The 23560-nt window shown below is 43.6% G+C and overlaps 1 protein-coding gene across 2 annotated transcripts in view; it reads left to right on the plus strand.

The window, feature by feature from the left end:
* The window catches only part of IFT20 (intraflagellar transport 20), a 74146-nt gene that overhangs the window by 15201 nt on the left and 35385 nt on the right, over positions 1-23560 (plus strand). For both annotated transcript variants that reach the window (XM_078679301.1, XM_078679300.1), the window contains exon 3: positions 11843-11928. In XM_078679301.1, coding sequence (XP_078535427.1) covers positions 11843-11928 — 86 coding nt within the window. The remainder of the gene's footprint in view (positions 1-11842; positions 11929-23560) is intronic.

Below are 23560 nucleotides of genomic sequence, written 5' to 3' on the forward strand. Positions count from 1 at the left end.
GGAGACCTCATTTACCACGCAGTCTTTAAAACCACCAGCCTTTACAACAAGGTTACAAATGCAAAGAGAACAATTGATGGACAGCCACACTCTCTGTCCCTTCACACACGTGTACAGCACACACTATGCCCCCTCAAGCTGTCCAGGCTGATGAGGGATGGCCAAGTCTAAACCGGGGTGGCATGGTGAGCAAAAGAATGATGGGCGCCTGCTGAGAGACTGCACAAGATGCTGGACAGCGGCAGCGCAAAAGCAAAGGCAGCGCTCCTTGCAAGTCGCTCATACAGGCCATGATTGTGCCAGTCGAGGGTAAGAGTGACCTACAGCTTTGCCCCGTGAGGTATGGTGTTTCGGCAAAGGGGGGGAGGAAAAGCGTGGCACTGGCAGACATCAAGCACCTGTAGAAATCCCTACAATCACCCGCTAGTAGCAGCACCCATCATGTCCTTTACCGTCCGTCATCTGCATGAGCCTTGCCAGTTGCTGCAGTGCTGAGCCCCGGCCCGACAGTCACTTGTGAGACAACAGGAAAAGTGTATCAGCACGAGCAATTATTAAAACACCTTCCTGAGCCCCGGACCCCCTCTTCCGGGGCCCCCACCTACCCTCCCTGCACAGGGCCACCATGAGCCTAGAGCCGCCCCTGAGTGAGGGTTAACCCACACCAGCTTCTCCCCATTGTAATAATAGTTCAGTAACTACGTTTCTGCTCCCAGATTCCACATCGTCCAATTAGATGATTGTATGTTTGCCTATAACACTGCACAGCTCTCTGCTGCCATTTGTCTAGATTTGCGCTACACAACTAGTGCAAAAACAGAGGCACAAGTAGATCCAACTAGTCTGCTCTCCATCCACATATCCTTTGCTCACATGGTACTTGTGTCTCTCCGCTATTAATTCCTCTAGATGTGCTATGTTTTTTTAATATTTGCTGTTTTTGTCCACAGTATCAATACTTCTATTGTGTAGCTCACCCATGCATTTACTCCTGAATATATGAAATATAAAGAATTAGAATGTTATTTGTCATCCAGCGCCCTCATGTCCACTCTAAGGTTTCATATTGTGATGTCCAGATGTATGATTCCTCTTAGCTGGAAACAGTTTTTTTTTAATTTATTTATTTATTTATTTTGTGTGTGTGTGTGTGTGTGTGTGTGTGTGTGTGTGTGTGTGTGTGTGTGTGTGTGTGTGTGTGTGTGTGTGTGTGTGTGTGTGTGTGTGTGTGTGTGTGTGTGTGTGTGTGTGTGTGTGTGTGTGTGTGTGTGTGTGTGTGTGTGTGTGTGTGTGTGTGTGTGTGTGTGTGTGTGTGTGTGTGTGTGTGTGTGTGTGTGTGTGTGTGTGTGTGTGTGTGTGTGTGTGTGTGTGTGTGTGTGTGTGTGTGTGTGTGTGTGTGTGTGTGTGTGTGTGTGTGTGTGTGTGTGTGTGTGTGTGTGTGTGTGTGTGTGTGTGTGTGTGTGTGTGTGTGTGTGTGTGTGTGTGTGTGTGTGTGTGTGTGTGTGTGTGTGTGTGTGTGTGTGTGTGTGTGTGTGTGTGTGTGTGTGTGTGTGTGTGTGTGTGTGTGTTCGTGTGTGTGTGTGTGTGTGTGTTCGTGTGTTCGTGTTAGATATGTAAATGCCCCTGCCGTATATCAACTCATACATTCTCTCAAGCTGCATGTTTTATTCTTAAAACTATTTTTATTGTTTAGAACCCAGATAAACCAGTACATTTCGACAAGGTGTCCCCTCTCCCACCAACACATGTATTTCTGCTACAACGTGTTTCCAAAATTCTGTTATGATTGGACATGTCCCTGTCGTACGTATGAAATGTTCTCCTCCACTTTGACGTTCATCTGTCTGGAGAGGGATGGATTCTAAGAATGTTCTAAGGGGTGAGATATCCTGATACTGTGTTTACAAGAAGCCAGAATTCCTAGTCACATCATTAGAGGCAAATATTTTATGACTGTCCACGTCAGGAATCCATTCCCCAATATCTTCCGCTCATTTTGCTGTAACCTGAACTGGCATCTGAGAACGATCAGCATAGACTGCTCTGTAAAATTTTGGAATTGCTCTGTCCTCTCAAACAACACGTGAAGTTCATTTAGGGTAGTAGAGTTGGATGGCCTCCCAGGGATTCCTTCCAATGTAGGGTGTGCTCTTAGTTCAGCCTAGCATGCACCTGAAATTCGTCCTTTGCCCTCCAAGTTTAGCTTTAGCCTCCGCAAATGTTGCAAAAGCATCTCTGTTATACGGTTCACCCATTGCTCATCAACCCCCTCTATCCACCTTAAGACTCTCATCTTATAAAAGTGAGGTAATTTGCAGAAAGTGGTCTCAGATGGAAAAGGCACCCGCCTGACTGTTCTGACATGTATACATGCCAACCCTTTCAATTCCTCACCGGAGACTGTCTATTTCAAGGCCAGTCTCCCATCTCTTGTTGCTGCGGGTTTCAGCCGACGGCGACTGGTCTAGTGAGGCTCCTACTATGCCCTGCAGGCCAGTGCACCACGTTATTGGCACGCTCTCTCTGTCTGCCCTAGTGCTTTCTCCATCCTCCTGATAGGTTATAAAAAAACACGTATATCTGTATTTCTGATATCTGATCCTGCAACAGCTCACTTGCAAGCTCCATTCATGCCAATAGCTCCGACGCAGGCTGCAATAGAACTCAACGGGAGAAATATATATATATTTTTTTTAAATATCTCCCACTTTCCTCTTCTACAATGTTGGCTTGTGCGCTCTTTACTGCCATATCCCATACCATGAACATCAAGGATGGTAAATACGGGACCCCCAGCTTACCTATTAGGAAACAAACAGTGACTCCACAGGCTCAGCTTCGTGACATCCAGCTAACAGGGATCTCTTCCAGTGCTCTTCAAAACACATCAGGTGTTGCATCTGTGAGGACAAAAAAGCCCCCAAAGTCTGGCAGAACTAGTCCACCATGTAAGGTTAAGGATGGAGATCTTTATCGCCAGGTGTGTTCTAGTCCACATTAAGGAATTCATCAGTAAATATTGATCTTGCCAGCAAACACTGCTCCCTCCCCTCCCCCATCTCACGCTCTCCTGAAGTACATAGGCATTGTGGCAACATCAATACCTACACTAACAATACTCTTCACATTAAGGGCAAGGGCAGAGCGGAGGGAAAAGTGCACACTCTCCAATATCTTGCCAGCATTTAATCTTCATGTGATACTATCCCACTGATCGTGTGTAATGTATATCTAGGTACTTCAGAGATATGGGTTGCCATTTCATACCCAGCTGCTACAGTTCATCAACTGCACTTTGGTCAAAGCTCCAACAGGAAATAATAGTAATTTAGACCAGTTAGTGCACAGGCTCAGTGTCGTTTTAGTATCTGCAGAGTCCACGGGGATGTTCCCTCAGGGTTTTCTAAGCATACTAATGCTTCATATGCATAGAATGACATTCTACACACCATTTTCAGATAATCTAATAATGTAATTCAAAATGTTTCTGTTAATTAAATACATCTTTATTCTGAAACCTATAGACCCCTCGAGCCACCATTAAGGAGACTTGATTGCACAGCTATTTGTTTGACTACCTTTCATGGGTTTCTTAATACTAAATGCATAATTTCTTCTGTGATAACTTTATGAATGGCATCTGATCACGTTTATGCTGTGTTTTTTTCTTCTAGTAGGTTATGACCGAATTTTGTTGGACTGTAGGCAATCCATTCCCTTATTTATTGTAGTATGGATTTGTGGTCGGTAAGTCAGGTTTGCATAAACAGAGTGTACAACGATAAAAGAGCCGATGATTTTCAAAATAAAGAAGAAATATCGAACTGATTCAGACAGAGAAAGGATGCCTTCAGATCAAAGTGGTTCATGTAAAATAGGACAGCAATTACACAAGATAGTTTTCTGCTTCCCTATGTTTGAATAACTTTTAACAGACCAGAAGATATGATTAAGAATTAAATAAAACGAGACTGTTCTTAAGAGAGCACAAGCAGGATTGCTGAAACAAAGTTTAAAATGTGGACAATAGCATGTTACAGTAAATTGGTTCTTGTGGGTGAGAAGCACAAGATATTCTCTCAGTAATAACATAATATGTGGATAGAACATCCAGGGTCAGCGTCTCACGTGTGAAAAAGTTTATTTTTCAAGTGCCTACATATGCAGTATATTATGCATGGGCATGAATGAGGTTATTGGCTTATCGAAAGGAGGTAGATGAGGGGTATAAATGGAAGCAAAGCATTTATTTTCTTAGTGTAAAATTTTAAATTTTAATTCAAAGGACTTTTTGTGGAAATTAATTGAAAATATGCAATATTCACCAACATAAACACTTCTTTAGTGAACCCAACTGAATTATATTAATTATCTAAAATATCCTGTGATGATAGAAATAAAGACAATGGGTGAAGAATGATTAAACATGGCAACAAAATGTGACATAAGTTACTGCTATTTTTCTTCAGTGATTTGTGTGTGTACCAGATGTAAATCGGGTTTCCCTTGCTAAAATTAATCTTCCCACTTGGAGAAGTGTCTGTGGATCATATCACATTGCACGCGGACTTCTAGTCACACATCTTCATCTTAACAATTTTTATCTGTCAGGACATATTCCATAGCTCTGGCTCAGTATGGAACTGAACTGCTATATAACCTACAGTGTGGTAGTACCTCTGGCTCTTTGAAGGCCTTCTTTGTCCTAAGTCGACATTGTTTTGTGAAGGAGGACGACTACTTCAAGATTTTGTTTCTTGGGCTTTTATGTTTTCTCTAGTTATCGACTGACTTTGATAAATAATTTTTGAGGTGGCTGGGACACATCGCTCCTTGACACCCACTGGATCCAGTAGTACTGAGTAAGAAATTGGGACATGAAATGTAGTTGTCACTTCTTTAAAATGTAATGTCTTTGGATCTGTAAGGGCCAACTAGTGTCTGCCTTCCAGATACCAACCTAAAGATTACGATGAAAGGAGTATATCTCTAGCTCAATTGCGTATGGGTGAGACAGTGGCTAAAATAATGAGAGGGAATGGTACCAGCAAGACTGTGTTTCAGGCTCACCACAATTGCAGTCCTGATATATCTCCAGCAGGTCACCAGTTCTTTTTCAAATCTGATGTCTTCAGTTGGGCTCTGGTTATCACAATAAATTGCAAGGGCCTTAGGCTGCTGAGCAGCTCACTTCTATGAGACACTCTCTAGACTGGTTAATTCAGCTGGTTCGTGCTCTTTATCCTTCTGATCAGAGGGCTGCTCTGCTCCATGCATCAGGCAGTACATATTCCTTTTATTACAAGGCAGATCACAACGGAAGGGATTTACCCAGTATCCTAGCCTTGTTGTATCCCTGGGGGACAAAAAGAGTAACTTCTATTGCCCCGGTTTTAATCAGACAAGACTGTGTGCCGGTGCAGCAGAATGTCTCCAAAGGTCTATAGAAATACCATGTTGGTGGCCAACTTTTATATAAACCTTTGGACGTTGGGCCCAAACAAGTTGGGTTGGTAGGTTTAAAAATTGTAACTCAATCCATGCAAAGTAGAGAAAGTGTAACCCATCCGCTAATGTAGGTGAAGAAAAGGCCCTAAAACTAATGAGGAAAATACAGATTCTCAGGGGGTAGAGATATTCTCTGGCAGGAGGCCATTCATGTCCATAGGATGTTGATTTGACTCCCATGCAAGTCCGATGCCCGAGCGTGGGTTAGCATATGTTTGGATCTGTTTACTGCAGAAATGGTTTGGATCCGTCTTTTGTGTTCAGAAAGAGCTCTGGGTTTGTTGCATATTGTAGGGAGTGTGGCCATGTGAGGCTGGGGATGGTAACTTTTTCCTGAGCTATATGTCACTTAGGCAGAGTAGGAAATCAAACCTCTATCGGTAAGATCGGCAATGAAGCATCACGCCTGACCCTCGCTTAAATGTGCACATTATATCCATGAATGTCTTCCGCAGTGCTGAAGCCATTCTGCAGAGGAGCTAAGTGCTGACTGAACGCAGGGATGCATGGAGCTTGGATAAGCGATGTGGGGAAATGGCGAGTCTAGCACCAAACATTTATTTATTTTAGTTATTTACATTTTTATATAGCATAGCAAGACCAAATGCTGTCTGCAGGCTTTACTCATAACGAATGGTGAGATGTTCTCGCATGCAAAGAATGAGATGCTGTAGTACAGACCGATGCAAAATCATTGTTGGCTTAAGGACAAATAACTAAATGTTGAATTTTTTATAAATATAATTGGTGAATGAGTGCGTTGTAATACAGGCTAGAGCAAGGTAAGGTTGAATAGAGGGATTAGTAGAAAGAGTGCCTAGAAATCCGATAGGTTTTAAAAGTGTGTGGACGTGTTAGTTAGTGAGAAGATTTAGTAGAGAGCAAGGAAGTGGAACTGATTACATGTAATCTAGCGGAGTGCCACGTGTAGGATGACAATAGGATGAAAAAAAAGAGAGCTGTTCAGCTAGAATTTTCTAAGGCATTACACGTTTCTTTGATCATGCAAGTATGTAGTTAAGTTCAGCTGGCAAAGTCATGAAGGTTTAAAGTGTGTACGAAAACTATAAGTAAGGTATGTATCAAAGGTTGGTCCATCACGGGACTATTGAGAAGAAAATGACGTTACAAGTGAATTATAAAGAAAGCAGATGTAATTTAGATAGCGATCGAACAGATGAGTTTTCAGCTTCTTTTGTAAATAAAATCAACAGATTTCTTCTGGTAGTGAGTACCTAAGTGTGTGAGCGACAGTTGAGAAATATTGCTTAGCAGCAGAATGGTGCAAAAATTATTTTGATTCCAGCCAGAAAGTATCTTTGCTCCTCAGAGCTTCCTGACCACCGGATAATTGAGTGTGTTGGTTAGATATTCTGGTTGTTTTTCATGAAGTATCCTGAAAATAATGCAGCACATTTGAATTTAATCTTCACTTCCAATGGGAGCCAGAGCAGTTCTCTTAATATTCGGGTGATTCGACCAAACATTTTTGTACCCGAGACAAACCTGACCGCTGAGTGAACAACTGCTTTTAATGGCTTCAGGTTGCCCTTAGATGCTTCAGCCAGAGTTGAGTTTCCATAATCAGTGTGACACCACAAGGAATTGAACAACTAATGTAAAATCCAAAGGTTGGAGGAAAGACTTTAGCTTTTTAAGAGAGTATAGTGTTGCTCTGGCCGCATGACCTGTGTGTATAATGTGGAAAGGCATTGTGTTATGAATTGTACCGTATCAAGTACAATAGAGTATCATATGTATATGATCAATTATGATGTCACCCCTTTCAAAATAACGTTATAGGTGGCTCCATGTAAATATTAAAAAGGGAAGGGGTTAAGATGAACCTTTGAGGGACACTACGTGATAAAGAACAATGTGAGAGTTTGAGCTGACAATTCGCCCTTTAATGTTTGAATTTAAAAGCTACGATTTTCAGGATGAAACGGTCTAAATTGGGAAAATGTAAGAAGGATCCATACTAGAAATTGACTTGTACTTGGATTGCACCACCGGGAAGTGTTGATTTGTTGCCCTCAAGCTTACTTCAGGCCTAGAGTGCCAATGGAGGAGCGGCGGGCACAACCCACAGAGTTCATGTGAGTCCAGAATGAGCGCTGTACAAAACCTCTCGTGTGTTTGATTTGATAGCCTATAGTGTCGCCTCGTGTGTAATAAGAATCTTGGTCCCATAGAGGGTACACAGGACAACTGACTTTGCTCTTAGTTCACTAATAGCATTGTCATCATGGCGGCAGCAGGAATGCTTCTTAGTTCATGGTTAAAAGCTCGAGTTTAAGAAATACTCTGTATGCAGTGTTAGAATCTGATATACTAAGGTGAAATGCTTCCGCATGTTAAAGAAATACACTTTCTGGAAATTTGAAGACACATTATCGTTCTCTAGGTGAGGCCATATTCGGACATGTTTGTTGCAGGATTTACCTGCCAAATATGTTCAGGATTTGGCTCCTGCACTGGCTTTAAGAGCCAGAGCCAACCCTTGGCTCAGCTCTGACGCACATCTTCTTGTTAATTGGCTGGCTCGCCCACCACTAATAAATAGTCAGTTTTAGCTGGAAGATAAATTGGAAGTATAACATTGATTTATGGATCATGCTCTCTATAGTAAGGATGGTAGAACACAAATGCAAATGATGATAGTATAGGGTGACTGCAGTTCATTAAACATTAATCCGGATACATAATTTAGCTGGCCATATTTTGACACCACAATATGAGAACATGTTGTACAGCTACACGTCATTGTAGGGACACACCTTAGCATATGGCATGTGAATCAGAACTTGGCTGGGGTGATAGCCATCTGTCAAAGCTTGCAGGTCAGTCAATGCCTGACACCTAGAGCTAGCACGTGCTGCTTGTCACCTAGGCCGAGTTAGTCTCATTAGCAGAATGAAAAGTTTTGCATGAATCTATTGATATTGTTTTGCAGAACCCCACGTGTCACAACCAGTACAGAGTAGACTTCTACCTTCTGTTTCATTTTGCTCTCTCCCGAATCATATCTCGTTCCCCTACAAATCGTCTTGTGCTCCTAATCCAAATCATTCTTTGAACATACATATTCCTCTGTATTTGAGAAAGTCATTCTGCTCTTCTTTGCCATTCTATTTGTGTCTAGGCTACCTCATTCGGAACATGTTTACCTCTTTGAATGTCCCTTCCACAGTGCACTTTCTTCTCTGCACAATTTTACGAAACCTTCCGTGACATCTGCATTTGTTGCCAATTATCACTCTTTTTTTAGTTATTGTTTGTATTTACTCTAGAAAACATAAGGCCCCAGCTCTCATTTCACACGAAGAAACATCACCTCCAGGTCGCACAGGAAACCTCCACTGTGTTGCCAAGCCGCACTCCAACCTTGCCAGTGCCATGCACGGCACTGGGACTCCTTTGGTTCAAAGTTAATCTTCAGCGACTGTCCACATCTGAGCCATTCTAAAGATCTGTTGTTCAGATGGTTACACATCCTTACTCTTTGTTAGAGAGACACAATGTTTAACTAGGGACCGCGTTGTGAATGTCATTATGGAGACCCATTTTGATTTTGCTGGTGACACATTGTGACCCAACGTTTTGGACACACCTTGTACAGGTGGTGATATATGGGTGGAATAAGTAGTGTAATAGCTGAATAGAGAACCACTTAGTAATGTGCAACTGTAAATCTGCAGCTGCGCCTGTTGATGTTTTTGTGGACAAGGCTACTAAGTGGCCCCATGTCATTTCAGTCAGATCTGGCTCTTACACCAGAAGCCGTGGCATAGTGGTATTTTTTTGGCCCCTACCTATAACTGTAAAAGTGAAACTTAAGGCCCAGAATGCAAAGTCCATTGTCTTTAAAAACTAAGAGTAGATGTGGTTTCACAGATGGCAAGGGTCGACTTGGCAAACATTGGTGGAGTAAGCCGGGAGAGCTTTGCCTGTGCTACATGATTGGGCTCCCGCCATGCATTGAGGGGGTTTTGTGATGACTCAGACATGGAAGATCGTCCTGTCTTAGACAGCTGGGTTAGAGAGGTTTAAAATGCGCAAGTTCAGCTGGCAGTCGCAAGACGGCCGTCCCCAAAAAATGCACACTCGCTGCTGCCACTCAGCGGCAATGGCCCTGTCCTGACACTAGGTTCGGGATGGCTTGGTGAAAAATAAAATAGTAATAAATAAACTTTATTATCATTTTTATTTTTCAGCTCTGTGGCTTTTCAGGGGGGGGGGGGGCATTTTTAGTGGGGCAACGCGCCTCCGCTCTAATGTATGAGCCTCTCCTGTTTAAACACTGGGCAGCAAGGCCAGCTTGTGAGGGGCGATACCTTTTCATTGCAGTAAAAATTTGAACTGAGACTGCACACACATATTTGATGTGACTAAAATCACCTGAGCTATATGTGCGCCACTGCTGCATTTCCCACAAAAAGTAAGGAACACTCAAACCGGGAGTGTGTGTGTATTGGAGTGAGAACAGGGAGGAAACGCAGCACCGACCTAAGTAGCACCCAGACACACTTGTTTTAGGTTGACAGTTGTGTGGAATGTTGCATTTTAGCTTGTAGTAAAGTACATATAGTAGAAAATATAAGCCCTGGGCTGGACGTTCCTTCATTGAATTTTTGAGCTCTGAGCTAGAACACCTTTACACGGTCTCCCTGAGAAGCCTGTGACTGCTTGCCATCGCTACCACTGTGAATGAAAACTATCTCTCCGAGACTACTTGAAGTCTAAAACATGTTTATTTTGGAAAAATAAGCAACAATACTGTATTGCTACCCAGCAAGACAGACTTTCACCTCACCAACAAATGAGCATCTAATGCAAATCCCACCCCTAATTTCCCCCAACTTCGATACATTTTCAAATAAGCGATTAAAGCAACATGCACTAATCAGAAACTTTAGATAATAATACGAATGGGTGCCTGAGTTCCTAGTGAGAACAATGAAAAAGGACTTTGAAAAGAGATATAGCAATGGATATCTCGGATGCTGGCCTAGCATAATTGGGAATTCTTACTTCATAGTGCCAGGCATTGAAACGAGGCAGAGTTTTCAGAGGCAAGAGAACTCGAGCACATTAGTATAACATAGGTACAGAGAATGGCTGCAGATTATTCAACATGATGGTTGGTCTGTCATTAGAAAACTGCAAAAATACGTTCACATCACTGAGAGTCAAGTGCATAATGTGTTGTATTTGCCAAATTTTGCAGCGTTTAAGTTGTATCCATGGCAGTACTTAATTTGAGCTGGTTGTTTCCGGTGCTCGGCACCGGCACTTAATTTTCAACACTGCACTTATGACAGTCTGCCACATGGTGGTGCCACTCATCTAATTTAGAGATGAGCAGAACAACTGTTGTTTCTGAATACAATAAAAAGAATACTAATACCTGCCTCCCCAGCTATTCCTTTAGCTTTGGGGACATGGAATAATCTCATGTCACCCTAGCAGGAGAGATAGATGGTTAGTAGTTGTTTTGGCAGCGATGACTGGGGTAATGGGTGGTGCAAGCTGCAGTGGCCTCCGGATCCGGGCCCTGGCGCTTTTTATTTTACAATTTAAGCACTGATCCCACAACAGCAGAGGCAAATGACCTCAACCTCCATGATTTAGGCGGAGTTGCCCCTGCTTGACCCATGTTCCAAAATACGCACCCTGTCCCCCTTGATGGGGTTTGACATATGTTTTTGTTAGTTTATTGGTTGTGGGTATGCTTTCAGGGTTTCACACTAAGTAAGTGTTTTCACACTAAGTAATTGTTCATTGCACATTAATAGCTGATTTAACTGGAGTTTCGGTCCTGGGTTTTAAGAGCAAAAAAACGGGTTTGCTTTGATCACACAGTTGTAGTCAGTGTTGCCAATTGTCTGTGCTAAAACAGTTGATGCCATTTTTCTCCAACTACGAGAGTGACGTAAACTTTCTCTTATATCTGGAATTTGATATTGTGCAGCATGTACCACATTGCAGCTGACCAAAATATCAAATATGCCGATTTAATTACAAATTAATTTTTCGGAAATAACATGTACAGCTGTGAGCTAATGTGCAGGATCTCTAAGTGCCCATATGATAAAACACAAATTATCCACAGTCCCCAAAATCAAAACATATTTGAGGACACCATGCAAAAATATTAATTTTCTACACAAATGAAATGCTGCAGGAATCCGTAGTCCTTCAATGGTCATAGATAGATAAGCATTGTAATTACTGATATGTGAAAATGTGATATGAAAATGTGCTTTTTTCTGTTCATTTAATTTAAAAAGGCTTTATTGATTTGCACTAACAAAATATATTTTTCCTTCAGAAATAGGACAGTTTCAAAAAATTGTTGGAGGTTTAATAGAACTTGTGGATCAACTAGCAAAAGAAGCAGAAAATGAAAAGATAAAGGTAACGTGCAGTTCTTGAAAAGTGTGGGTGATTTGTGTCGTATGTAGTAGCACTCTGCTTGGGGTCAGTCTTGTGCTTGCAAAAGATATGTCTGGGACACACTCGATATCTCTAACTCCAGACCTTCTTCGAGGCTTGCCAAAGACATCCCTGTGAAGCGCTGTGGATCCATGCCATACAGTCCATTATTATCCTGAAGATGTCCTGGGAATCCATCTTATACTTTAAAGTGCTGCCCCCCAGGTGCGCAGTGTACACGTCCCCTGTGTGCCCACACTATCCTAGAGGCGTGCTGGGTATTTATGTTGCGTGTACCAACAACATCCTTGAGGTGTATTGCGCACCAACAGTTCATCCCTTGAATAGAGGCTGTATCCTTGCCACATGTAGGGGAGCCGCCTCATCTGCAGGGACATTATCCTTGAATTCTGCTCGTGATCCAGTTCATGCATTCCAATAAAATTACTAAAATCTGCAGCGGCTGCATCTCATGTATACCAGTGATATCCATAGCATATATTTGATATCTGTGTTATGTGTATATGCGATGCCCTTTAAGAGTATCTGGAAGTTCCATGTATTCCAGGGACACTCGTGTATTTATTTTGTGGCCCTGCTTATACATATTAATGATATCTTTGGATTAGGTTTGCATTCACCTGACCCAACCGTGCTCCCAGTGTGATCTGCTGCTCTTACTGACGCCTCCACAACATTGAGCACTGGATGGAGATGAATGGATTGGTCCTTAGCAGAGTAGAAAATTAGCGGTAATATCTGAAATAGTCAGAGGACAGCAGCCAACAGTTTACTGTTACTCATTGGCCAAGCAGTTCTCACCAGAGGACATCACTTTTCTCTTCTAACACATCAAATGTGTGCAACACTGTGACATAAGGGAATCTCATTTGATCTTTTCCCTGGAGCTTTCCAGAAGCATATCAAGGGATTCCAGATACCTATGCAAGCCTTGCAGTTAAACACCAAGGCCCTGATTGCGAGCCAGAGGGAACAAAATTACTATGTTTTTAATGCATTAATTTTGCTCTGTCTGATTCCAAATTTCCTGTGTAGTTTTTCTGCGTGCTGTTTTACCTTGTGGTAAAACCGCGTGAGGAAAAAGCGCCTGTAATTTTAACATGCTGTAAAATTGCATGAGGAAACACAATTCTACTATCACAAGTTATAAGGCAATTAGGTAATCTTTTCCTCATGCGGAAATAGCATCTAAATTAGCCTTTTTCCCAGAGCAGGTGCTTTAATAGTTTCTTACATAAGGTTAGAACTATAACCACATGTTGTAATATTATTATATAAAATATTAATGTTTTGAAAAGAGTTTAAGTTTAAATTCATTATATATTCAATACTACATTGTTACATAAGTTAAATTTTTAATATGCTGTACATGTATTATAATTTAAAATACAATAAATATACAGCTGCAAGAAATAAGTCAAACCTATTTGTAAATGCTTGTAAATTAACCGCATCGCTGCGACGGCTATTCCGCCGCAGCGCTAAGTGGGCGGGCCGGCCGCACGGCGGCCGCATGCTGGTGACGGAACCGCTCCGTCACCAGCCGCGGTTGAGCTGTGCTCGTGACGGAGCGGTTCCGTCATGGCCCCGCCCGCTCAATAGAACGGGCCGCGCAGGCATGAAATCAGCACCGCGCAGGCCCGGCGGCGAGGTCATGACGGAACCGCACCGTCATCGGCACAGCCCAACCGCAGCTGATGACGGAGCGGTTCCGTCATCAGCACGGAAAGGGTTAATAAGCACTTGAAAACATTGATTGATTTGTGTGAAAAATGTATGTACATTTCTAAATAAGGAAATATCACACAAAACGTATATTAAACAATAGGAATGCGCATATCTGTTACTTACATACATAAAAAACGCTTCTAATTAACATTCTATAATTTACTAACTTTTTTTTTTTTTGCAGTAGTATCATGTACTTGTACACTTGCCATGCAGGCAGACCTTCTTCGAGGCCTGTCGGGGAACACCTGTTCTGAAGGTGTTGGGGAGAGGTGGATAGTGGGGATGAATGGCTGGTAAAGATAGTTGTCGGTAGATGAATTTATCTGCTTACCAAAGCTTTAGAGGCTCCCTCCTGAAATTCAAGTAATATAGCACTGTTTTGCACATCCTCCTGCCGCCATGAGTAGCACCCAGAGACTTTATAAAGTACACTCTGTTTTGTTGTTGCAGCAGCTCCGCCATATGTTGTGACATATAGTCTCCATTTTATGGCATAGTTTAATCTCTTCAGTTCTCCTTCCTGAGGTATGCTGCATCTTTTGCTCGAACTGGTATTAAAGAACATTTTCCTTTTAATCCTAAACCTGAAAGATAACTTTTCAAGAATGATTTCCTCTGAAATCCTCTGTCGAAGACAAAGGGCAAACAGCAGTGTCGTAGAGTCACTGCTTTCTTTGCCTTTCACCATAGGCCACTTCTTTCTTTTTACCACCGAACATTCAACCACCTTTGCCAATATTGTATATGTGTGTGCAGTATTTGTATGGAGTAAACTTAGCCAAAATGCAGGGCAGCACTGTGTAGGGTTAAAGGAAAACTAAAGTCAGTGAACAACTGGAAGAGTAGCGAGGAGGTGGACTGTTTCTGCATTGTGATGTAGTTTTCTTTGAGTAGATGTGTCTCTAGCTATTTCCTAAATTGAGTTCAGCTGGCCCTGATGGATACCAGGATGTCTTTCCAGATCCAAGGTGCATGGATGGAGGCCTGTTACCTAGTTCTTTCTTTTTGTGCTTCTTTGCCCCACTCTAATGGCATGAAGCCAACAGGTGTGCAAATAGGCGCCAGAGATGGTGTGTTTATCAGCCATGTAGGCGGGGTTGCCAGTCATGATAGCTTGGTAGGTGATGCAGCTGCTTTTGATGATGGGTTGCTGACTGGTAAAATGCATAGCACAATCTATTGACTGTTGTGATCAGGGTGGTGACCTGATAAAGTATCTAAAAGCATAGTACAATTCTGTTTACATGCACCAAGTTATCCTCACCTCTCTATGTGCTAGTATACAGTCAGTAATCCACCTATCTTTTACAAGCAGTTGAACAATGGTATATTTTGAAGAACCACAGTACAGATGGGTTGATGTGGCGACACATCTAGTAAAAAGCACCATAACTATTATCCATATATTTTACACTGCTTCCTTGATACCAGTGGTGTAGAAGGCTTACTTAGTACATGGTACTCACCTATGTAAGTGTAGCACACTGCACTAATCCAGACAACCCTTATGGTGATTAAGAGGTCTTAGACAACCTTAGAACGCTCTCTAAGTGGTAGCTGTGGAGAGCAGCCTTCAGGCTTAGTCCAGAAGGAGTGTAAAGCAGTTTGTGGTCTTATGGTATGAGTTAAGTGAAAACGAACCACACTGTTTTAGGTATTTATTATCAACACTCACTAACATAATGTATTTCCTAACCAGAGATATAAACACAACACACACAAAACGTTGTCAGTAGAATACGTAAGTAGCACAGAATACATAGTGCTCTTCCGGAGGAGAACAAACCATATGCTAAAACAGTGGAATGCGAACCACGACCTGAGTCGAGAATGGACCTAGAAGACATAGAAACCACCCAAGGTGAGTATCGAGAAACCCCACAGAGGTTGTGTGCTCAATGTTCGTCAATATGTAAATTATGGTTGCAGTTTTGAAAAAAAAAGGACTCTTCCCAGTAGACCCTGAAGTACCCCGTGGACGATGGAAGGTAGGAACCAAGATACCTACACCAGAGAAGCCGGTGCATAGGTTCGAAAAGACGTCAGAAATCACCAAAGACCACAATGTAGGGCTTCCTAAAAGAGGCCGCTGGTGAAAAAGGTGAAAGTGTCCGGTGGAACCAAAAGGTGGATTCAAGATGAGCGGTACCTCAATGCAGAGGGGACAGAGTCTTGCCACTCAGGAGTGACCAGGAGGCACAGGAAACAAATGCCCACTGATTTTGGAGATGCAAGAGTGTTGACACTGCCCTTGAAATTGCAGCTGTGCGGACCAGGCAATGCTGTGGAAGACCAGGATCCATTCACGAGCTGTCCCACATCGGATGTCAAGAGCCAAGGGGTCAGTGTCTGGCAGGGGCACCAACAAGCCTTGGCAACGGCAATTAACAGAGTTGTAAAAAAGGTGCAGTGTCGAGACCAGCAAGGGCCAAGTGACTCACCACGAGCAGGTAAGTCAGAGCAGGCCCTGAGCAAGCAGGGGAGCCCACTGGAGCCAAAGAAGACCCTCAAGAGGACCCACAGGCCGAAAGCACAGGAGTCGCAGAGGACCTAGAGCAGCTCACCAAAAGATGAAGGCCCACGCGGCAAAGGATTCGGAGCAGGCGAAGATCTTGGCTGTAGGAGATGCTTGAGGCTGGAGCTTCTTGGAGCTCAAAGATCTCTGGAGGAGAGAGTCAACAAGCCTTGGCAACGGCAAGTCGACGCAGTGCAAAAGGGTTCTGTTTCAGCGGATCCAACAAGGGATACTGATCTCAAACTCTATGAGAAGATAGTGCAGGCCTCGAGGGAGTTGCAGAACCACCACCTGCATTACTAAGCCTTTTGGAGTCTGCAGGAGCCCAGGATCAGCAGACCGGACAGCTTAGTTCCGGTGCCTGCATATGCAGAGGAGTGGCTCATTCACTACAAGGGAGATTCCTTCAGGTTTCTTGGATGTCCACAGGTCCCGTGCAGAACCTGTATGGAGCACAGGCGTTGCAGCAGATGTGCAGGACAACGAGACCAGGAGCAGCAGGAGTCTTCCCTCTTGCAGTCTTGGTTCCCAAAGAGAAGTCTAGAGTGCCCAGACGGTTGAAGAAGTGGTATTGGATCTGAAGTGCTGCGAAACGGCAAAAAAAACTCTGCGAGCACGCGTAATTCCACAAGCTCACCGAATGCATTTTTTTGACAGGAGCATCGTGCCAGAATGAATCCTGCCCAGCATATATTTATCCAAGAAGATGCCACCGTTTTGTGCAATACCTCTACTGAACTGGAGTACTCCTGGCTAATCAGTAAGTGCTACCTCGTTGGGTAAATGTATAGTGCCTTTCCTACACTACAGCTGCGGGCCAGAAGAGTTGTCTCCATTGACCATGTATGTCTGTAACTTTGCCATTGTGCTGAAAGGCACCGTCCCTTGAGTGAGCTGTCCATTATAGTGGGAAAAGGCCGGGAAGACGTTGTGTACCGCTAGTGTGTTTGGGGCGGAGCTTCTATGCAAGTTCACATGCCTCCTGTTTATAAAGGGTCAGAGACCGATCAGAGCAACAGATGAGGAAAAAAATACTCCTGGTCACAGGAACTACACCGGGATTGCGCTCGAGAAACTCGCATTGGATGCAAAGACCTCATCAAGGATTACAGCTAATTGCTGACGGTAGTTATGGGGAGAAAGCACACCTGCCTAGCCTCGATCAAGCTCACCAGTTTTTTGTGCTGACTAATGTGTTACTGAATTTGAGCTTCAACTCTGCCCGAGCACCTGCTTTATTTATATCTGTATGTGCTTCCTGTTGAGGTTCTATTTTTGTGACAGGGGCATCGTGCCAGAATGAATCCTGCCCTCCAAATTTATCCAAGAAGATGCCAACGTTTTGTGCAATACCTCTACTCAACTGGAGTACTACTGGCTAATCAGTAAGTGCTACCTCGTTGGGTAACTGTATAGTGCCTTACCTACACTACAGCTGCGGGCCAGAAGAGTTGTCTCCAGTGACCATCTATGTCTGTAACTTTGCCATTGCGCAGAAAGACGCCGGAGTCCCTTGAGTGAGCTGTTCATTATAGTGGGGAAGGGCGGGAAGACGTTGCATAGCACTATTGTTTGTGGGATGGGGCTTCTATGCGAATTCACATGCCTCCTGTTTATAAAGGGTCAGAGACCAATCAGAGAAGCAGATGAGGAGTAAGAACCTACTGGTCACAGGAACTACACAGGGATTGCGCTCGAGAAACTCATGGATGCAAAGACCTCCATCAAGGATTACAGCAAATTGTTGACGGTAGATATGGGGAGAAAGCACACCTGCCTAGCCTCAACCGGGCGCACCAATTTTTTGGGCTGATTAATGAGTTACTGAATTTGAGCTTCAACTCGGCCCGGGCACCTGCTTTATTTATATCTGTAAGTGCTTCCTGTGGAGTGTTAATTTTTGTGACCGGAGCATCGTGCCAGAATGAATCCTGCCCTGCATATTTATTCAAGAAGATGCCACCGTTTTGTGCAATACCTCTACTCTCACCATGCTCACAAATTCCGCTGTGCTGCGGATCGTGGAATTTTTGGCAGTTCCGCTCGGAACGCAGAATTGCCGAAATTTTGCAAACTCCGCGAGCGGAGCGGAATTTTCTGCCCTCCCTGAGAATCGAGTGACTCACCCACTTGTAAGCCCTTAAGTACCCTAAGGAAAGGGTAGAAACGATTCAGGGGTCCGACAGTGGGGAGGATACTCCCATGTCCTTTGTCCAGTTTCACGTCAGAGCGGAGGCCAACGGCTCCCCAAACTGGTTTCAACTGGAGTATACAAGGAGGGCACCAAATGTGCTCTTCAAGCAGTCTCGGTGGCGCTGGCAAGCACCCCCATCCTGTCACAATACACCAAGTCCTGTCTGGGAGGTGGTCACACCTCCTGTGACAGTAAACCTATTGTTATGTAAATGTGGGATTCTTGTAAAGCGCACTGTTACTCTACCCAAGTGTCCTGGCGCTGTAGACCGCTGGGGAACCCGTCCTGGTTTTCCCTGTGAGATGGTCCCTTTCTGGGTATCTCCAGGATGAAACCAGGCATCCCCGGCGTCTGTGGGGGGCCGTTGTAGAGATGAGGCAAGCTTAATGCCCAGCGTTGCCGAGTGTGTTCCCTGGTTAGAGTAGGCACTGAGGCGAGAATTATCGAGTCTGTTGACCCTGGCCCAAGACCCTGCCGCGTCGGGACTTGAACCCTGGTACCGGGACGTTCTCTGCTTACAGGTCTTCCGCCTCTAACCAGTGAGCCACACCACTCCACTGTGCCTTCCCCTGCTCGAGCTTGGCTCAGCAGCAGGAGGGCACAATTGTGTCTATGATCGGCAGCAGCTATAGTTTGCTTCCTGGGTCTAAAAGTCTAGTACCGGGAGTACTGAGAGCTTCTTGGAGAAGCTTTACAGTGCATGGAATCATACCTCTCACACCGTTTAAGGTGTGAGGGTATGATTCCAACATGTTTGATACCAAACACAATAGGGTTAGTTACAGCCAGTTTGGAGATAACCATCGCGTAATGACAGATGGCCACTCTATGTATCTTAATGGCTGATGCACTTACAACCTGGGAGAATGGACTCCGAAGGTTGCAGGGGTGTCCTGCTCGTGCAGGGGCACCCTCACATGTAGAACGGAGCACTCCGCCATCAGAATTGAAAGGCCTGCCTTAGGGGTGACTTATAGGTTTTAAGTGCAGTGACCTCAGATATAAAGAAACTTATATCTGTTGTAGGTGGTGCTAGCACCAGCCCACACAGACTGCAATGGCAGGCCTGTAGTCAGAATTTGGGTGGTCTCTCATGGGTGGCATAATACATGCCCATGGGAGACCCCTGGTGTACCTATGCGCTGAGTACCTTACTACCGTATACTAGGGACTTTCAAGAGTACACCAGTAGCCAATCTGAGGGGTACCCAAGAACTCACCATAACCAATTCAGGGTAGAAGCACAGAGACTGTGGTCCTGATTAGTAGGATCCCAGACAGACTAGTCAGAAAAACATAGCAACACCAGACAAAATGTGGGGGTAACCAAGCAGAAGGATCCTACCTTCCTACAAGTGGGCTGTGTGAAATATTCTCATGAATATTATCCATTTATGAGATGGCAAGCTTTTTGTGTAGTTATACCTATAAATAACTGCTTTATCAAGAATATTATTTATTATATAAAATTTAACTGACATGTTCTTCGTCAGTATACGGATGGTATTCAACTATACCTCAATATGTCTTCGTCTAATGAAAGAGCTGGCGCAACAGCATGTATCTGGATAGCTTCTCACTTTGCACTGTGCTTTGCAAAAATCCCCTACTTTTATAATGATTCAAACATTTCTTTCAACAATCATGTGAGACGAGTAGTTAAGTAGCTTTGTTCCAAAGTAGTCCTTTGTACAAAATCAAGCTATTGCACCCTCTTAAACAGCTTATTCTCCACAGTCCGACCCTTGTCCTATTTTACATTGGAAGATCTGTTAATAAGGTATTGTACTCAAACATCACACTAATTCCACTGTTGGGATTTTCTCGGCTTGGCATAGGATCCCAAACATCAGCATTGTAGCACTAAGGCCCTATTGTATCAACACATATCCCCACAAACGTTTGGATAAAGCCTTTTCGTACATCAGGCTCTTACTGCTAGACTTTTGGATAGCATTCATCCCATGGCCAGTGTTATCCTAGGAGGTTGGTGAAGGTTGACCCTGGGGTCTTCTGGAGTTGTTGTGGCCTTAGTTATTAGATAGAGCGTTTCCTTTGCAGAAGTGTCTAAAAGGGTGGCATAGGATGCAGATGAAGGCACTCTGGAACCACCTCTGGTCTGGACCTACCTCAACATGAGACAGGGTAGGGGCGCTCATGCCCATCCTTTGGATATCAGAAGACAGTGGGCAGTTCGCAACCCAAATGATGCTCTTGGTCATTCTTTTTATTTCTGCCAGCTTGGCTGTGTCAACCTTTCTTATAAACAATCTTGGTCTATTGAGAAGTTATTTGGATTGCCTTCTCGTGGATCAGGATGGGATTTCTGGCAGGTGCAGTCTAGCGCCTTTCAGGCAGCTAAGTTAACCTTCTCTCCACCAGTCGCAGCAGTAATGCAACGCTGCAAGCTTCCTAGTCTTAGGCCAAGCCTGGAAGGAGAATTGCAGCCATTCGTAGGTTCCACTTCCCATCTGGTGTCCGTTCTCCTGCACTGGTGTACAGGTGTCCCAGTACCAAGATAACAAAGACAAACACAATACTACTGATGCTCTAATGGTATCCATAGCGGCTGTCCTAGCCCTCTGGAAGTTCTGCAACATTTAAAACATGTAAACGTTGCTATTCTAGTCTGGCATTGACATTCTGTCATCATTGGCTAGATTCTGAGCCCATAGTCCCAAGTCAGACCATCACTGGGTCTGGAACTGAAGTGTTCTGGGCTCAGGCTTAACTGTGCATCTGATCCAGTTACTGTCACATAAGGCCACAACACTGGAAATTGTGCATGGGTGAGACTCATTCAAGGCAAGAGACACCAACCCTGGACATAGGAGTCTCCCACCTACCACATCTCCAAGGTGGGGAACATTCAGTTCATACAGGCCAGTATTTGAGGGATGAACATGGCTAGCTTGCACAAAGTGGAACCCCACATGTACCAGGCCTCAAAATGGGCCCACTATACATTTGTCCACCCGGGAACTTCACATCCCACATAACAACATACATACTTTAACAATGTTATCAGACACGGTTATGTGGGACTTGGCACGCCTTTTATGGGGAACAACTGGTTGGCCTTCTCCCCTCAGGGGTACATGTAAAGAGGCATCTACCTCTCCATTAAAATCAAGCTGCAACCACTGACTACTGGGTACTGCCCCTCAAGTCATAGCCTGAGTTGAGGGGGCAGTAGCCACTTTCACTTAGAAACGTGGTGCACTTTGGGCTTTCATGATTATTCAGAAATATGTTTAGGTGTCTGGTGGAACACTGCTTGGCACCAACTCCCTGGAGTGGTTTACATTATTCCTATCCATTCACAGGGATACACATTCTTTACTCTCACCTGTATCTTAGACTCTTTAGGAGTCCTCAGAACTTAAATGCCTCCTGTCTCTAGGCTGCTGCTAGATCTCTTGGCGGGTCTTCCAGGCCTACACTGATGACATTCAACTGTGTCCCAGTCGCCCAGTAGACTGCTTTGCACAGCTATCGGAATAGCAGCAAGGGTTCCTAGATAGGAGGCTGGTTTTCTAAATACTAATGTGACAGACACACAGGAGGCATTGGTTGTAAAGGGCAAGCAGTGTTTGTGCTTCTGGCCCCTGGAGATAAATCAGGTTGCACATGGACCAAGCTTGGTATGGTTATTTCTGGCTTCTCGATGCATCTATAGCAGAGTAGGTAATGAAACCCTGTCGGAGTATAAAACAGAACACTCTCGAATAAATTACTTTTAATGAGGCCATATGTAGATAAACAAGGATTCTATGGCATGTCTTGGACCAGAATACACATTATCCGTTTTATTTGTTTGCATTGCATGTAATCCAAAACATTTCTAGGCTTCTCATTGATTAAAATGTAAAACTTCTGCAAGTAATTAACATGAATTCTATAACATATTGTACCAGTAGCACGTCACAGCTGTAAATTATACGTTTTGAAATAACAATTATTTGTGTAGCATCAATTACCAAAACATGATATATGCTCTGAAATGATGTTTGGTTAAGGAAGTTATGGTTCTGTATTAATACTAAAGGAGTAATAAAAAAACTAAATGATGCAGGACATGCCTTATCGCGCTGTACACTCCTGTATGAAGCACAAGTCATTTCATGTGTGGACAACATCATTTCCGGTGGTAAGACTCCTCGACATCGATACGCCTTGTCTTTAAACACTGCCCTACGACCTCGTGTGGTCACTGTGATACACTTATCCGTCTCTTCCTTTTCTGTTGGGTACTAGACACTGCACTGCTGGCAACCACCTGTTCTTGACGCACGAGCACTGCGTTGTTTGTATGCTTAAAATGTACAAAATGTTAATAAAAATATTTAAACAAATGTGTGGACAACATCATTTTATGAAAGCTTTAACAAGCAGAAAAAAAAGTCAAGCCAAACTTCCAAGAAAACAAATAAAGCTAGCCCACAGACAGTTGCGGGGAAATCTACTGAGTTAGTACAATGTCTGCAGCAGAAATGTTAGGAGTGGAAATGTTAGGACTTAGGCCGGATGCGAAAGATCCTAAATTGACTTCACATGTATTAGATCAGGGTTCTTCAAAGTCACTCCTGGAGATCGAGATCCATGCCAGATTTTTAAGATAACTACATTTATCTAAATGAGGATATGCAAAAAAAATCTGCCTTTGGAGGACATTGTACTAGATAATGTAAGGATGATCTATCAGATGTGCAACTCTAGCACAGTTAATGCTGAAGTTAGATGTGTTCCGGGAGTGAGTCTTACAGATAACATAACACAGGCTGGTCAATCTGCTGAATCTCCTCCCTTCAGGACTAGGAGGAGAAAATAAGTGGCAGAATTCAGAAGAGCATGGAACCTGCTAAATGGAGTCATCAAGGTTAGAGGGGATACTGAGCTGGGGTGTCTAGTAGAATCTATCATGTCACAAGTGCAAGGAAATTGCCAAAATGTATGGACCAGGTGGTCCTAGTCAGCCATCACGGTCTCTGAAACTGCATCTTATAATGTCCCGTTGGACAGAATCCAGGAAATGTAACTCGTCTCTGATCGCATAAAATTGTTCCATATGTTGTTTCTTTATCCCTTTTATTCTTATTTATGTATTCACCTAGAGTCCTTTCAAAATCCTTCAGAAAAAATATGAAGAAATC

This window comes from Lissotriton helveticus, chromosome 3_1, assembly GCF_964261635.1.
Source record: "Lissotriton helveticus chromosome 3_1, aLisHel1.1, whole genome shotgun sequence".
Lineage (NCBI taxonomy): Eukaryota > Metazoa > Chordata > Amphibia > Caudata > Salamandridae > Lissotriton > Lissotriton helveticus.